The sequence below is a fragment of the Hydra vulgaris genome, chromosome 12 (genome assembly GCF_038396675.1).
Source record: "Hydra vulgaris chromosome 12, alternate assembly HydraT2T_AEP".
Taxonomy (NCBI): domain Eukaryota; kingdom Metazoa; phylum Cnidaria; class Hydrozoa; order Anthoathecata; family Hydridae; genus Hydra; species Hydra vulgaris.
In genome coordinates, this window is record NC_088931.1 from 34,384,159 (window position 1) to 34,402,030 (window position 17,872).

The following is a 17,872-nucleotide window of genomic DNA, read 5'->3' on the forward strand; positions in this document are numbered from 1 at the left end:
AAAATTTAGTTAATTTTGTCTTTTGCCGCTTTTTACCAAAAATGGTAAGTTAAAATTTAGGAAAATATATATATATATATATATATATATATATATATATATATATATATATATATATATATATATATATATATATATATATATATATATAATTTGTAATTCTTCCAGAAGTTAAGACAGTCAGAGCATAATTAAGAATCCATAAATCATTCAGCACTTCAAGAAATCAACAATTAAAATAATGCTAATTGTTTTTCACATGCTATAGAAACAATTTCATAGCATGCTTCATTGTAATCATGGCATCATCTTCACTTTCAGTTTCTAGTGGCTTTATTACAGTTGTCACAATGGGGATGCAAGAATCACAGAAAGAAGTTTAGTGAATTTTTCACAAAAAAAAGCGAAACTTTGACCACTTTTTCACAAACATTCTAGTCCTCCAGTGAAAATTCAATGCCAGAGGATGGCAGCACAAGGATTGTGACAGCAATTTATAATTGAAGAAGCAAAAATTTTTACAGCATTCAAAATTCAAGTTCTGCATTGTTGCAATGTCATTTTTTAACCTGAGTCAATATTTGTTGTTCATCTGGACTTCTTGCTGTTTGTAGAGATCTGTAAAAAACCTTCTGTGTTTTTTAATTTTTTTATCTGTATAATTTAAGTGGGATGCAAATGCAAAGTTTTTGGCAATTTACAAGCAGTGCTTTGACTGAACCCATTAAAAACAGTTCTTTTTTAATAACCAGTTGAAGAGAATGGTTATGACACCCAGCTGATTGATAGATACAACCTGCTTCATTAAAAGCTGGTTTAACATTGGCAGCATTGTCTCTCAAACAATTATCAATTTATCAAGTAATGTCTCAGTCTTTGGCTATTTCTAGAATCTTTTGATAAATGTTTGTTGATGTATGACTATTGCCAAACTTGGAGAATGATAAAGAGCATATCATTCATTTTTAGTCTTTTGAAATAAAATGAATTATCATCGTTAAATAACCAAGATGGAAGTTCAACCACGCATTAAGGCCAATTGACACATTTAAGATCTTTTCTTTTGCTGAACAATTTTTTAGAGCAGTTTTTTATCTTGTGTGTAGGGTCCAACATGATTTTATAATATTTTGCACTTACGATTTTATAAGTTAGAACACTTAGGGCATGATGTCACGAATAACCAGCTTTATTGACAATTGACCATGGTTGCATGTTGAAAATAATAATTTCAAAAATGGACTTATGAAATATTTTCCTTTTTACTGAGTTTCATGGTCTTCATGGTTTCATCTTGTTATTTCGAAATTAACAATTTCAAATATGGAATTTTACTTTTACTGTTTCAAATTTTGTGCTACTTTTAAATCAGTTGGGCAAGAAGATTGAAGCATTTCTGTTCTTTGCTACTTAAATCTAACGTTGAAAATAGAAATAATTTTTTTGGAAATAGAATCACTTTTCTTTTTGAACATTAAAGACTCTTAGATTTGCAGAAGCAGGACTGGTTTCAGCAATTAGAGGATGGTGAGTTTTGAGATGAGACAAAAGATCACTAACAGTCTGGTACTAAGGATCATCAAATCTGCAAGATCTAATGGTCCTAAGTTCCATTGCAAATATTACAATTGACATACTTAGGATCACTAATGGATATTGTAAAATGCTTTCAAACCCAACTTTTTTTGAAAACTTCTTACATAATAATAATAAACTAGTCATTAGAAAATAATAATAATAAAAGTACTCAATGAAAAGTCTAAAAATAACTAAAAATTTACATCCACAAAATATATAGTTATTTTTGTTCACATTCTTAAGTGAACAAAAAAATACAGTAAACTACTAATATTTCAAACCTCCAAGAAACCAAGAAATTAGTTCAAGTTAAAGATTGTTTGAGTTACTAGTTACTGGAAGTTCGAGTTATCCAGGGTTCGAGATATCAGGAGTTTGCTGTACTTATTTAAACTATTTAAAGCAAATTTGTTTTTTTTAAATAAAAATGTTATCAGTGCAAGATACAAAACATTATTCACACTGCAATAGCTTGATTTTTTGGTTTTGATATTTTTAAGAAACAGATGGATATGCATTATTTAGTAACTAAAAAGTTAAGTAATTTGTGAACAATACGCTTAAAATTTCAATTAGAAATGATAAAAATTTTGTGAAAATTGTCAAAAATATTTATTATTCTTAACTAAATTAAATCTTACAAAATTTTTGGTTTTTGGTATGTTTTTCAACCAAAGTTTTGCTTCTAATTTATAAAAAGTATCGAAACTGAATTATTGGTATCAATTCAAATTGAAATTTTGGCAGAAACAGAATATTGTTCGATCACTACCTTAAAGCTTTTAAAAGGAGTCTTTGTAAATTTAATGCGGTAAAAGTTGCATTATAGTAAATTAAACTCTCCGTTTTAATATTATATTACAAAAATATATTTAAAATAATATAATGTTCGTTTAATACTAATTCATTGCTTTTGCTTAATTCTAAAAGTCTGAAAATTTGTCATGGTAAAAAAAATCCTGAGCCAAAAAATCAAGCAGCATATTATTGGCTTTAATATAAGAGATCACTCTAATATTAAAATGATGGGTAAGGTCTACGCATGTTATTCAATGGTCTAATAGACCAACATAGCTATATCAACACCCTTGAAAATAATTTAATGCCTACTAAAGATATTTTTTTGGTAACAAGCCATGATATTTCAACAAGACAATGCTCCATGCCATAAAGCAAAATCTGTAACAGAATGGTTTGAGTAAAACAATATCAAGGTACATCAATGGTCACCTAGATCACCTGATTTGAATCCAATTGAAAATGTTTGAAGTGTGTTGGACTGAAAACTTACTAAAGAACCAGTAACTTCAGCTGAAAATCTAAGAGAAAATTTAAAAGAGTCGTTTAATGGTTTAACAATTGAATATTGTCTTAAACTTTTTGAATCTATAAAAAGAAGATATGCATTATGCATTAAAAATATAGTCACATTCTTTATTAAGGCTTGATCTAAAAAAACAACTTCAATGTCAAGTATGCTTAACTTATGAGCAGCTTTATTTTTCTTATTTTATATATGAATAATTTCTTCCAAAAAATTTAATTTTTTTTTGTTGCTTTCTTTTTTTTCTCTCTCTTAATATGTTCTTATTATTTAAAAAAAATAAATTTTGTATTTGAAATAAAACTTTTTATTGTTTTTTTTATTTATTAAGTTCTAAAGAAAAAAAACAATTTTGATTCTGATGCATGCTAAACTTTTGAGTACTATTGAGTAAATATATATATATATATATATATATATATATATATATATATATATATATATATATATATATATATATATATATATATATATATATATATATATATATATATATATATGTATACATATATATACACATATATATGTATACATATATATATATATACATATATATATATATATATATATATATATATATATATATATATATATATATATATATATATATATATATATATATGTAGGTATATAATGGTTGTCTTAATGTTTTTACCATAAAATGTCAGTTTTAGGTTTTTTTCAATTTTACCGACCGGAAATTTTTTTTTTTTAATAATTATTTGATAGACTGCCTGCCCAAACCAAACCCTCAGTCGATGTAGCAGCACTCCGTTGTGAGTCAGGCTATTTGTCAGTTGATTTAGCAGCACTCCGTTGCGAGTTAAAAATAAGTTAGGGTTAAAAATAAATAAAAAATAGTATCTATTCATAAAAACTTTTATTTTATTTAAATAATTTTAAATCGAAAAAAAAATTAAAAAAAATTAAAAAAAATTATCTGTCAAAAAAAATCTCAAAATTATAATCTAAATTATAAACAACTTCTTAAATTTTTCATTTTTGGGAAAAAAAATCAATAAGAAAATATTTAAAAAAACTATGAATTGACCCTTAAGGCACCCTTAATGAGATATATAATCTATAAAGCCCAATTTACAGCCAGTGTATGATCACTCAAATAAGATAACAAAAAAGTATACACAATAAAGTTTGTAATTAGTTATGTAGTATACATCTGTGTGATTTGACCAAAATAACTCCTGTTTTCAGTGCAATTTTTGAACTTTTTTTTTATTAAAACAACATAAAAAGTTATTTTTATGTTGTTATATTTGTCTAACTTCTTTGTGCAACAGTTTTATTCGTCAAGGCTTGTATTTGGAAGAATTGAGAGAAGATTGTAACAACAATTAAAAAAAAAAAGTAGCCTCCTTAACTCTAGTGAACCCTGAGGTGTGGAGAAAATTGTCTCACTGGCAGATTTGAAAATTTTCTGATCGATTTTAGCTTATCTATTACTTCTGAAAACATTTAAAGATTCCTACCTCTGGTATTGCTCTGGAACTAAATGCAATAGTGAAAACACTAGAAATTAAACCTCAAACACATTATATGTAGCCAACGCAAACAAAATTAAAATCAAGATTTCATTACAGTAAAGTGCTTGTACCAGTATGCTCATGTTCAAAGAAGTTATTAATAAGCATGTTGATATAAATTAAATAACAAATTATATTCACTCACATTTGGAATAATCTCCATAAGACTTGAAATGTTGACTCTCATAACATCTTCAGCAAATGACAACTAAATTTAATAAAAATATTGAATGTTTAAAACAATTGAAATGATATTATAGGAAATAAAAAACTATTTGGATAATTTAAAGTGAAGCAAAACTAAAAAAGGTCTCTTAGCTATTACAATATGTTGATATTTTTTTATATTCATATATAATGAAGGTCCATATATTAAGTTATCATCTGTATTTAGTTTTATGTTGAAAAAAAAAGCACCATCTACGTAGATTGTGTTTTAATAAAGAAGCTTTAGTATTAGTACATTAGGCATGTTTGTATTATTTTGCTTTTAAATTTTTTTTTTTGTCTTTACAAAGCCAGGTCACCATTATGTAGCTACATATATGTACTAAAGCTTCTTTATAATGCTTAAATTTTGTTATTTTTGATTGACCATCTTATTTGGAACAGAATAAGTTTTTAATAATCAAAATAAGTTAATCAGTCAAAAATTGTCTTACAAAAAATGTACATATAAAAATTATTATAAATACTTTAATGAGAAAAAATTTTTGTCATTAATTTTATGTTGTTTATTCTAATTATTATTTTAATTCTGAAAAATCCCCCAAAAATGGAGCAATTTTAAAACAATATTTAAGTTCTAGTTTCTACACAACATCAAGTATGGTTGTTGTTTAAAACAAATAATAAAAAAAAGTGTTAATGCTTCATAGAACAATAACATACTTATAAATCAAAACATTTTTGAACTTGTTTAATTATGTTTATAATAAACATACTTACCAACTTATTATAAAATATTATAAAAAATTTTCTCCCTAAAATAAGCATTTAAATTGTCAACTAATAATCTAATCCGTTTGAAGCATTTTTGTAATATGTCAAGTGAATGCAAATAGTTTTTGCCAAATTGCAAAACAGAAAATCTCTAAAAAATTGCATGATGGTTAATACAGTAGGATTATGGTTTTCAGAACTTTTAAATAAAAAAACTTGAACTTTTGTTGATAACTTATATTTCAAGTTAATTTTTGATAAAATTTTGATTGTCATATTTTGTACTTTATGTCTATATGTGAGTAAGTAATATGTAAACAGTTTGGTGGCACAACGCTGATTTTAAAAAGAATTAAATATTGATAATGATGCAAACTAGAATTTATTTGTGATTAAATGTTTTAAAATAGATGTGTATATCAACATGTTCATTAAAGTGTATTATCCTAATTTAAATTAGGTTTACCACAATTTGAAATCTGTCAAAAAATGTTGTTAACAAATTATCTAGCAAATGGCAGCACAATAAAAAAGACATAGTTAAAAATGTTTAAATCTAACATTGTAGCAAAATACAAGATTGGAAAACAATGTATAATAAGGGATCCTCCATACTATGCTAAATTTCACTAATAAACAAAACAAAAAAGATCAAAAGTTTTCCTTCACAGAGCCTTAACTTAAATGAAAAATCAAAAGAGAGCATTAAGTTTAATGAAAATCGCCTTGTAAAAGAGCTTAAGATCTCCTCCTTCTGCTTTTTTTTTGACGATCCCTAATTTATGGACGATCCCTAAGACAAGTTTAATAGCTTTTGGAACAAATTAAATTTTCCTGTTTTATCTCAACAATGAGTAAAGGAGAAACTTAGTAAGTTGACTAATGGGAAACCACAAATGTGCTTTGCAATTAAAAAAAAAAGGAAAAAAAATTTTGAGAAGGTTATATTAATAGTCTTCAATGATACTAAAACTGCAGAAACAGGCTGTGTAGTAAGAACAAAGAAATACCAAGATAGTATCACAACATTCAATATGGCACCACTTTTGTCATTTTATTTGTCAAAATGATGCAGGCTAAATGAATCATTATGTGAGCAGAATACCAGTGATGTGTATGGATAAATCAAGTGATGAAGACACCGGCAATAATAAGTCCGATAAGAATTCAGTTAGATAAAATTTTTAATAAAAAACCTCATTACAATGCAGAGTTTACAGGCAGATTTTTAAAGATGGTTTGAAAATAGTTTTCAAAAAAAAAATGTTATTAAATATGAAGCAGCAGCAGACTCTATCTGCAAAAAGTTATTTTCAAAAAACTTTTTCTTAGTTCATCTCTTGAATATAATGACCACATTTTTCCTGTCATGTTAAAAATAGGTTAATCTACTGATAAAAAACACTCCTGTATCTGTTGCTAAAGTTATTTCTTACTTAAACTCCTCTACTAATTGTAGAACAGATAACATCTTGTTTTCCTAACTTATGGAAATGACTATCATTTATGGTTTCAATTTTTAAAAGCTCTGATTATCATCCAATCAATCTTCTTAATACCATTAGTAAAATCTTTGGATTTTTAATTGACAAACTCTAAGAATCTCATCTTTAGCCTGACAAATCTTCTGAGAATCAATACAAAACTTAACATCTCATTTACTACTAAATTGCCAGATGTTAATATTCTTTTGTCAATTTGTTAACTGTTAACATTCTTCTGCTAACTTGTTGCCTCACTGGTTTTCATAGTACACAGCATTTCTTAATTTATTACTTTATCTGTAGAAATCGAGTGATCAATTATCATGTTTTGGTTCATCATATATCATGATATCATCAGATATCATGTTGTTTGGTTAAACTAATCAGTGTTATGCTAATGTTTTTAATAACCTTAATACAATATTGTATTGTGAAATAAAGACATAAATGAATGAAGAGACACCACCTCCAAGTGCCTATTTAAAGTCAGGAATTGTTATGGTGTCCATTAGATTTTTTTAATTCAATTTTTTATTCAACACAGGTTTAGTATCTTAATTTCTATTTTGCTAACACTTTAATGTTTATATCAAACATTGCTCTTAAGAAAGAGAAAAATTTATTTAACAATATAAGTAGATGCAAAAAAGTCCAACTTCAATCTAGAAAATTACCAAACAAAAATTTATTACAAAAACTATTGATTGGCTGGATCATTGCTATTAAAAAAATGAGTTTTAATACAATGAAATAATTTGTTTCAATAACTATGACTTATCATTGCAATTTAATAGCATTTTTTTAATTAAGGTTTTTTTTATTAGGGACAACTTTTGCTAGGTATTATTCAGCTCAACCAACAATTTTTGAAAAACAGTTTGTTTTAAATGAAATATGTAGAAGGTCAGTCAAACTACTATAAAAATTTGGACTGGCCTCAAACCACCTGAGTAGGTTTATATATTTGTGAACAAAAATAACATTACCAAACCAACCACCCCCTACCAAAATTTTCGGCAAAATGAAAATCAGTTAAAGAAAATTTTAAAATTGGATCAACTATTTGTACAAAAAGTTAGGTGGTTAACCCTTGGAAACTTTTACAAAAAATGTTTATTTACTTATTGGTTTACTTTAGCTAAACAAACAGTTGCAACTAAAATTGTTATGCTGAAGACACAAAAGTATAACCATAAAATCTTTTTGTTATTCACCCTTACAAACATTGTTAATGGTAATGGTTAAAGTAATAAAGCAATTACATTGGCTAACTTTTCTTCAAACTCTACTATTGAAAGCATCTGAGCTGTAATATTATTTTCTGGATCCATGTCATTGCATGTATATCCAAGCAACTGTGCAACTTCAACCATATAGGATCCATAGCGACGTAAAATCTAAAAGTTCAATAACATTTATGTATTATTTCAATTGAATTCTATAGTTCAAGTTTTTTTAAATGTGAATTTTTACAAGTCCTAATTACAATGAAATAGCTTCAAAAATAGCAATTATAGTAAACAATATCTTGAGTAATTAAAACAAATAACATACAAACCTGTATATTATTTTTATTATTTTTTATATTACTTCATTAGTTACACATAAAATTAATTAACACTATAAAGTGCTACATAATTAGTACATTGTACTGTATATAAAACGTTGTATTAATTTTTTTTAAAAACGGATTTAATTATAGAATAAATAAAAGAATAGAGCAAATATGTAATAATTTAGAGTCAAAGCTTTAAAAAAGCTACAAAAAAAAACTAGTAAAATAAATACTAGTAAAATAAGTAAAATAAAAACTAGTAAAATAAAGACAAACATGCCTTTTAATTAATAAACTTTTTGTTATCAATCGATTGCATAGCTGTGTTACCAATACATTAAAAATAAGTGCTTTTAAGTGTCATTAAAAATAAGTGCTTTTAAGTTTAAATAAGTGCTTTTAAGACACAAGTCTTAAAAGGACTTATTTAAACATAGCGGCAGAATTTATGATCTCGAAACCATTAGTTCTTTATTTTTATTGCTAACTACACTTTTAAATAGTTCAAATTTAGAAAAAATGTTTCTTTTTGCCTTCCATTAACATTGTTATTGAGAGAAAAATTGGAAAATACTGCAAATATTTAATCAAGTCTTCTTATATACAAACTTACAGTTTTCAGTGACCTTTAAGCCAATTTAATAGACATTAAAAAAATGCCACTTCTCCTTTAAGGATTGGGATGCAAATAATGTTAGCACTGAATGTCAATATACTTAGCAAATAAATTGAAAACATTTTTAGGAAATTTTGAAAACTATTTATCATAGTTGCTACTACAGCTACAATAAAAAAAAATTCAACAAAATACCAAAAAAAAGAAGTATTTTTCAAAGAGGGCTTTCTAAAATATTTACAATCTGCTTAACAATAATTTACCATATGATATACCATAACAAGTGCCTAAATAAGACTATTAAGTTAATTATAAAATAACCTATTTTTTCTTAAAAATTTCCAAAATTTCCTTGAAAATTTCCAGGAAATTTTTATCCTTTAAACTAATACATTAGTATTAAAAAGTTAATACATTAATAAAAGTGGTTGAAAATATCGCATTGGTTTAATTAAAGGATTCTACATTTGGATATAAAAAAGCTATGCTTATTCATTAAAATAAATGTTGCTTCATACACACAAATGCACTTTTTTTGCTATCGCTAAAAGATTATTTACCAATAAAGAACAAATTCTTTATTATTGATGTTTTTTACTAATGTATTTGTCATAATAATATTGATTTATATCATGATTCATCTAAAGGTAGAACTCTTATTGAGAGATAAAAAAACAAAAACACAACCATTCAGATAAAAAAATATTTCCACCAGAAATCACATTACCTCAAAGCATACGATTATAAAACATGATATTATTTATGTTTTAAGAAAATTAATATCCTAAAATGTTATCGATGTGTTTATACCTCCCAGCGATGATTTCTATTTTCTTTATTTTACTTTTCTCAATTAGATGTAATTTAGAAATCTGTTGTGAGGTTTGTTGGTGTTGGATGTTGTTATAGAAACTAAAGCTTTTAAGATCTGCAATTGCAGCAAGTTGGAAGTTGTTTGAATTACTTAGCAATTTTAATCGACATGTTATTTTATAACTATTAAAAAAAAAATTTAATGATAGTGTGGAATCCAATTAACATCCTAGATACTGGCACAATCTTTTCTTGAGTGTATTTTTCATTGTTACCCAAACCTTTTTTATTGATTTTGTTTTTCTCACTTTCAGAATAATATCTAAATCAATGTTTTTACAGTACTCTGCAATATTCTTTAGATCTGTAGTTCATTCTTATACAAGGAGAGACCTTGTAAAAAAATTAATTACAGATCTGAAGAAATTACAGATCTCTGCGTTGAAATTGCTTTATACTTTTATTAGTTTTAAAATGCCAATTTGACTCTACACTATCATTAAAAATTTTATATTTTCTTAAAAATTTTTTGTAAGAAGTTAGACATTTTCATCATTTTTTATTCTGTACTAAAAAGGACAATGCCTTTAAAAATTTATTTTCTAAAATAAAATTTTATGCAGTTTTTTTGTTGTTGTTGCTATTTTTACTTTCGTTTTGTTAATAAATACGCTCCAGCGCTCCAGTTCTAAGGACCGGCGAAGTCAACTTTTCAAGACCCGAATTTAATTGAAAGACGAATTTAGGTTATATTTGTACTCCGAATTTAACTAAAAGACAAATTTGGACCTTTTAACCGAATTTAACAGAGAGATGAATTTGGATTTTAAAAACACATTTAATTGAAAAAGAAATTTGGACTTTTATGTTGAATTTTAACTAACTTTTTGTTGTTGTTGTTGTTGTTGTTGTTGAAGTTATTAAGGTGCTTCCAGAAGTCCTTACAGTTTTACCACAGAGCACCGCGGAGGAGCATTTAACTAGGAAGTTCACGTCTCCTTTTTTATCAATGTTGTTTATTATTAGAGCCGGCCTCGAACCTTGGGGCTCTGGGATCTGAGCCAGAACTTTACCCAGTGAGACACGGTTGCGCTATCATGCATTATCTCGCTTTAACTTAATTTATTATACATAAGCCAAATTAACATGCATTTAATAATATTTAAACAATGCAAGTAGATTAATTTTTAGCAAATTGTAGAAAATAATACGAGTTAAAGCCTTACACTTTATCTTATAATTTTAATTTTTTTTTGCATTTAATGATAGTTCTGTGTAATTTAGACAAGCATTTCCTACATTGTTGCTGTTAAGATTTGTTCGGGTTCAAGTGACGACTTGCCCAGCTGCGTAAAAGACTCTTTCTGAAGAAGGTGATGAACCTGGAATGGGATAGATTTTTCTGACAACGGATGCCAGCTTTGGATATTGTGGCGCCATGCTCTTCCACCACTATAAAACATCAGTTTTTTTTGCTACTAATGGTGATTAAAAATATTTTTCTAGTTCTGCTTGAATATCAGAAGTGTTTTTGGATTTCGATTTAAAACTAAAATCATCCTGAGTTAGTGTAACCAGAGTTTGGTAGGAGAAGTCGATCTCGTCAGAACCAAGAATATTAGTAGGTATTCACTCCAAAAGTAAGGGTGAGTCAGTTTCCTGAGTTTAGATGATGTTCAATTTTGATGCATGTTTTGGTCATCTCATATCTGTCATGCTTTGTTTTAAGGAGTTTGCCTTGAAAGACTGGGTCTAGCATGTGAGAAATTGCATAGGTGGTGTTCTTCATGCCATCTTCTTTATAGTATTTTGTAAATTGCTCATCAATAGCTGTTGCTAACTGCTTTATATAATCTTCATTCTTTTGGTCAGTAAGTCTGATATTGACATAGCTATAAGCACAAATAATAGTAAATAAGTTAAACACATATGTAGCCAATCTCATGAAAATACAAATTAGCAAAATAAATCTAAATGAAAAGTTAATTTAGTTTTAAATATAAAACACAAGTAATTTTAGGTTCACGAAAATATAAAACAAACGAGTTATAATGATTTAAAATATAAGGTCAAAAATTACCAATGCAAATTAAAGTCTGGGATGTCTGGGATCATTTGAAGGACTGCGGATGTTTTGTCAGCAAAAATTATGACAGAAAAATCATAGAACTTTTGAAGAACAGGCATAATCTTCTTTAAGATCTGAAGTTGAGTGTGAGATGGAACTTTGTCCTGAAATTGGTGTCCTTCTCGGACTAACACTTCAAGACCCTTCCAGTTGTCAAGAACTGACTTCACACTCAAAAACTGACTGTTCCATCTAGTCTTGAAAGGTAAAATAACCTTTTTATTGGTGGTTTTTAAGTCAGCACAAGCTTTTTTGAGTTTGGTACATGACTATGTGCTTCAGTGCAGATGTGCAGCCAACTCACCACATTTTTCAACAGACTATTTGATCAGTTTCACGTTAGCAATGTTTTATGTCACTACTAAGTGCAAAATGTGATCGGCACATATAATTTCTGTTTGTAACTGCAAGTGTTTTTCGAATGCAAAAGATGATATTTGCACCTCTGTCATTGAGGCACCATCTGAAAAATTAGGAACAAAAAATATTATCAGTTATATTATTTCTTGTTCTTATTATTATAAAACTAAACAAAAACGTTTATTTCGACTTAACTTTAAATGACCATTAGCAAAATACAAACTTAAACAGAAAGAAGTTGGTTTATAAAAAATTTAAACAAATGTAACAAAAAATTGAAACATAAAAAAAATTTTCTTTTTTTAAAAGTTGCTTGGTAACAAAATGTATAATGCGGGCTTAAACAAAAGCATAAGGTTTATGAAAAAGTAAATACGAAGTTAAATAAAATGTGATAGTTGAAGTTTTAGGCAATTACCTGTGTGTTTGTTCCTTTGGAAGCAAATTGAGGGTGTCAATCAGGGCATTTAACGGAATGGCAATTACTTTCCAAGTGTGTCTTTCATTTCTGAATGGTTCCATTCCAACAAGGAATGATTTAAGTTCAAATTTTTGTAAAATTTTATGGCAAGTTAATGCACTGAAACCATCATTGTTTTTGCTTGTCCACATACCAGTAGTGAATGCTACCCCAGTTAGTGTTAGAATATCTTTAGCAAAGTCAGCACGGACATATTTCTTAATTTATTCATAATATTCTGGCAGATACTTTCTGAAATAGTTAGTTGCGTCTTTAAAGGAAACCTAGAGTCGATCAACTTGATGAAATCAACAAAACTTGTAGTGTAGGCAATATTGAATGGAGTGTTGGTTCTGCAAAGCATAGCTGTCAAGTTGTAGTCAAATCTGACTTGTTGTGTATCATAGTCCGCATAATTTTGTAATTGATGGTTGAATGGAAAGATCAACACTTTTTGGATCTTTTTGTTGTACTAGCAAGCTCTTCTGCAGCAACTTTTTTTTCTCCTCAAACTGTTTGTTGATGTCTTTGTACTTACTTTTAATGTGAACGTGGAGAGTATATACTGAGTGTAGAGGTGTGACTAATATATCTCCGCAAATCTTACAAGTTGATTTAAAGTTTACTGGTAATTTCTTGAAGAAATGCTCCCAGATTAAACTTACGGGAGGCATGATTTCCGTTTTTTAAGTTTAATTTTCTTCAAAGTTTACTGAAACATAAAGTTAATCACAAATGTTACTTTTTGGAGATAGAAGAAGAAACGGCAGTGAACAATTAACTAAATGAAAACTTAATTATTGTTCCTTTTGATCACTTATTTTGATTCGCAAAAAAGTTCGTTGAACAACGGCCCATGTTGTTTTTTGTGTTGTTTTTTTTTAAAGTTTTTTAATTTTTGTTAATTTATGAAAATTTTGATTATTAATATTAAACCAAAATTATTTTTTTTATCTCGTAATTAACCATATTTCAAAACATAACAAAACACAAGTGAAACAAAGTAATTTTTTATTTATTAAAACAAAAAATATGCGTTTACAAAAAACAACGATTTGCGTTAAAAAGATAATGTATTATCAAAAAAAGCTGAATAATGAGAACTTAAGTCATGCAATCTTTACTACTCCTACGAACAAAAATGCTTTAGCGACGTTTATTGAAAAATTTCAAAAGTCAATTTTGTAAAGTAAAAAGATCGCGTAGAATATTATGTTAAACATTTCACTTTTGTTAACTTAAGGATTTTTTTGAAAGCGATAAATAATATTTAATAAGTGATGAACAGTGATAATTGTTTTTCTTATATAAAAAATATAACTATTATAAAAATTTAAAAAAGTTATTTTTAATAAAAATTGAAAAATAACTTCCGAATTTAACTGAAAGTTTACATACTTTAATTTACATGCAAAATTTATAACGTAAGTTGGTCTATAGTTGATAATATCTATTCTGGAACCTCCTTTTAAGTTACTTTGTCACCTAGTCACCTTGATACAAGCTATGTCTTTGATTTATAACAATTAAAAGTAACAAGGTATTTTCAATAGATTCAAAACAAATTGCATCAAAAGTTGTTTGTTTCACAAGTTTTTAGTTTGCTTATATTTATTAACCATGTGGATAACTTTTCATTTGCTGTTAAACTTGAGTAATGAGATCTCTCTCTTTAATTGATTAATAATAACAGTTCGCGAGCTATTTCTGATATTTGACGTTTTATTTATTTAACGCATAGTAACAGTATAACAATACACGAGTAACGAATGAAAGTTTTAGTCGCATTCAATCAAAAATTATGATAAGAATTTTCCAATTAAAATTTTATCATCCCATCAGATAGGTAATCATTAAATGCTATACTACTCCCTTACTGTATTTAAATTTAGAACTTCTGAAACAATCACTGCTGATAACTTCACCAACAAATTGATACTGCTAAGTCAAAGTGTGACTTTGTCTTGGCAGAGAAAAGAATAGTGATGATTTTCTTAATTTGATTTTATGATTTTCTGTTATATAGATATACGTAAATAAATCCGATAAAAAAGGATTCTGTAATTATTTATGAGTTTTTATGTTTGTTGAAACAGACAACTATAGAAACCTCTAAGAAATTTCATACTAATATATACAATGCGGTGCAAATTTATAACCTCACCAAAAACTCAAAACCTCACAAATAATTAAATTTTTTTTTTTTTTTTTGTTATTCACCTCCTCAAGGCCGAGAAGGCCACTGCAGATGAGGAGACTACTTAATAGTGGTTATAACCCTCTCTCAACTCTATAACTCCGAAACACTAACCTTGACGAACAAGGTCGCTGCGCGGAGAAACAAGTTGAGCGCGGTACTACCAGGGACGTCGTGGGGATCGAACTCGAAACCTCTCGCTTTTAAAGCGAGCTACCACTACACCACTACCGCAAATAATTATTTTTAAATTATTGAATTGCTTAATATCCTACTTGATTAATATTTCATTTGTCATAGAGTTTGGTTACATTTCGTTAATTGACTTGAAAGTTTTAGAAAAATGATGGTGCAAAATTATAACCTTATTTCAATTTTACTCTAAAAAGTTCTATAATGTTTTTCTTAGCAATTTGAATTTATTATTAATACTTTGTTTTATTTGCGCCATTCTGAATAACTTCATATATTCTATTTGGCATACGAATGTTTTCTAAGATCTCCAAGAGATATGTTCTTCCAAACATGTACAATTGCTTTTTTCAGTTCATTGACATTCGAATATTGTTTCCCTTTTTCATAACACGTCTTACTAAGATGCCCCGTACGTTTTCGATGGGATTTAAATCAGGTGAGAGCGCTGGCTATTCTTATAATTGAATTTTCTTGCTGCTAAACCATGAGATATTTGACTTTGCCCCATGAATTAGAGCATTATCTTGCTGTAAAATGAAATTGGCGTTACAAAATTAATTATCAAACGTGGTGAGCTCTACAAGCAATTGCCCTATTTGATAAACGCAATGACCTGTATGCTTCGATCTTGTCTTTTTCTTTATCAAAGATTGTAATTTCTTTTGGCATTTGTTAAGATGAATTTTATAATTTTTTATACTGTAATAAATTTAATTTGAAAATGGAATTTACTACTATTTTTTGATGGCTTTTGATGCAATTTTGATAACGAGTTTATAATTGTGTATCACGGTTTTAAACGGTTTTACAATTTGAGTTAATTTAAGTACAAATAGATTTATGTAAATTAATTTGTTTATTTCATAAAATGATTTACAAATAGAATTTGATTAAACAAACTTTAAAAGATAGTTTTAAAGTTTTTTATACAGGTGAGGTTATAATTCTGCACCCCGCTATATATATATATATATATATATATATATATATATATATATATATATATATATATATATATATATATATATATATATATATATATATATATATATATATATATATATATATATATATATATATATATATATATATATATATATATATATATATATATATAAAGCACCGACTCATAAAAATTTGAAGATCTTCTTTTTCCAAATTAATTTATAAGATACATTTACGCTGTGAACATACGATTGGGAATTCGGATGATAAATGTATGCTTCCCACATTGCAAAGAAAGACCGCGAGTGCCGTGAGAAGGATGACGACCAAGTCAAAAGTAACGACTTAAAATTATTATTAAATAACATGGAATAGAGTATATTTTTAAGAAAATAAAAAATTACCTGTGACTTTTTGCGACTATGCGAGAAATTTTTATATAAAATAGAAAATGAAATTATGGATTTGCATCCAGTGAATATTGAATTGGTTAAGGGAAAGTTTGTTATTATTGATTTCAGTTTTTTTGGGTATGATTTAAGGAAACGTTTTAGCAATTATAACAAACGCGTCGTTAACGCAATGCTGTTGTACTTGCGTAGCAACACCAACTGCAATGACGTTTTAAAAGGAATTTCTAAGTGGATTTACATGCAATTAGATCCTCAGATCCTCTTATTAGTTCTATCTCATTGGAATCTAGAAGGATGAAGAATGTTGTGGTTTTAGAAGAAGTAAAGAGTTTTTTAATTTTAGAAGTGGGCAATAAGAAATCAATAAAACTGTGAGAACTAGAATCAACAGAGTTAGAATCATCGGAACCAAGAGAAATTATTAATTTAGAAGATGAAATAATGAACTATTTTGAAGCTACTAACGAAGATTATTTGGAAGATGAAAACATTGAAGTGTGAAATAAATGTAAAATATTCAAAGTAAAAATTTTGAAAAATTATTACTTAAACAGAACTTCTAACAAGTAAATTTTCCTTTGCGTTTCTAATGCAATTTCAAAAGATATTTTTAAATATTTTTTTACCTTTTTAAGAATTAAAACAAGCTTGTAACTTTTTATATAAATACGAGTGTTCTCTTAAGTATTTATGTTACACAATTTCCTAATTAGGTCTGTGAGGGTAATGGTTTATTTTTGGTTAAAAAAATAATGTAATCAGTGATGTGGCTAGTAGTTTGGAGTCTTCCCCTAAAAAAAACCAGTCATTAGGGCCCAAGAAAGCCTAAAAAACTTTCCTTTATTAAGTACTACTAAAATAAAAATATAGTAAATCAGAAGTTGGTACTTTTATACAAAAACTCTTAAAATTGGGTCAAACATAGCACCGTCAAGGTGTTTGAAGTAAGTAAGTTAATAAATTGTTTGTTTTAATGAAAAAAAGATTAAAAAATAAAGTAAAAGTTATTATTTTCTTTAAAACTATTTTTGACCACCCATTTGTATGAAATTATGACATATTGCACTGTTCGGCAAAGTTCTTACCAACAGGATTTCAATATAAAGTTATTTTTTTATTTTTAAACTTCATCTGTGTTTTATTATCGTTATTATATTATATTAGCTAATTTACCTCACTGTGATTGAAGTATAGCTCCTTTCTGAATAGACCCAATCCAGATTTATCTATCTAAAAACAAAATAAGTTATTACATTAAATATTCAAAAAAGCTCATAAATTTATACATTTTGTAGATGATATGACTTGATTTTTGCAATTC

The 17,872-nt window shown here is 27.1% G+C and overlaps 1 protein-coding gene across 3 annotated transcripts in view; it reads right to left on the reverse strand.

The window, feature by feature from the left end:
* Positions 1 to 17,872, reverse strand: part of LOC100205206 (endothelin-converting enzyme homolog) — a 55,705-nt gene that overhangs the window by 25,607 nt on the left and 12,226 nt on the right. The window contains exons 2-4 of one of the 3 annotated variants that reach the window (XM_065813028.1): positions 17,725 to 17,781; positions 8,132 to 8,266; positions 4,589 to 4,651 (exon numbers count right to left, since the gene is read on the reverse strand). In XM_065813028.1, coding sequence (XP_065669100.1) covers positions 4,589 to 4,651; positions 8,132 to 8,266; positions 17,725 to 17,781 — 255 coding nt within the window. Of the gene's footprint in view, positions 1 to 4,588; positions 4,652 to 8,131; positions 8,267 to 8,427; positions 8,487 to 9,850; positions 10,178 to 17,724; positions 17,782 to 17,872 lie in introns of those variants that run through there. The other 2 variants (XM_065813029.1, XM_065813030.1) reach the window with 2 other exon arrangements.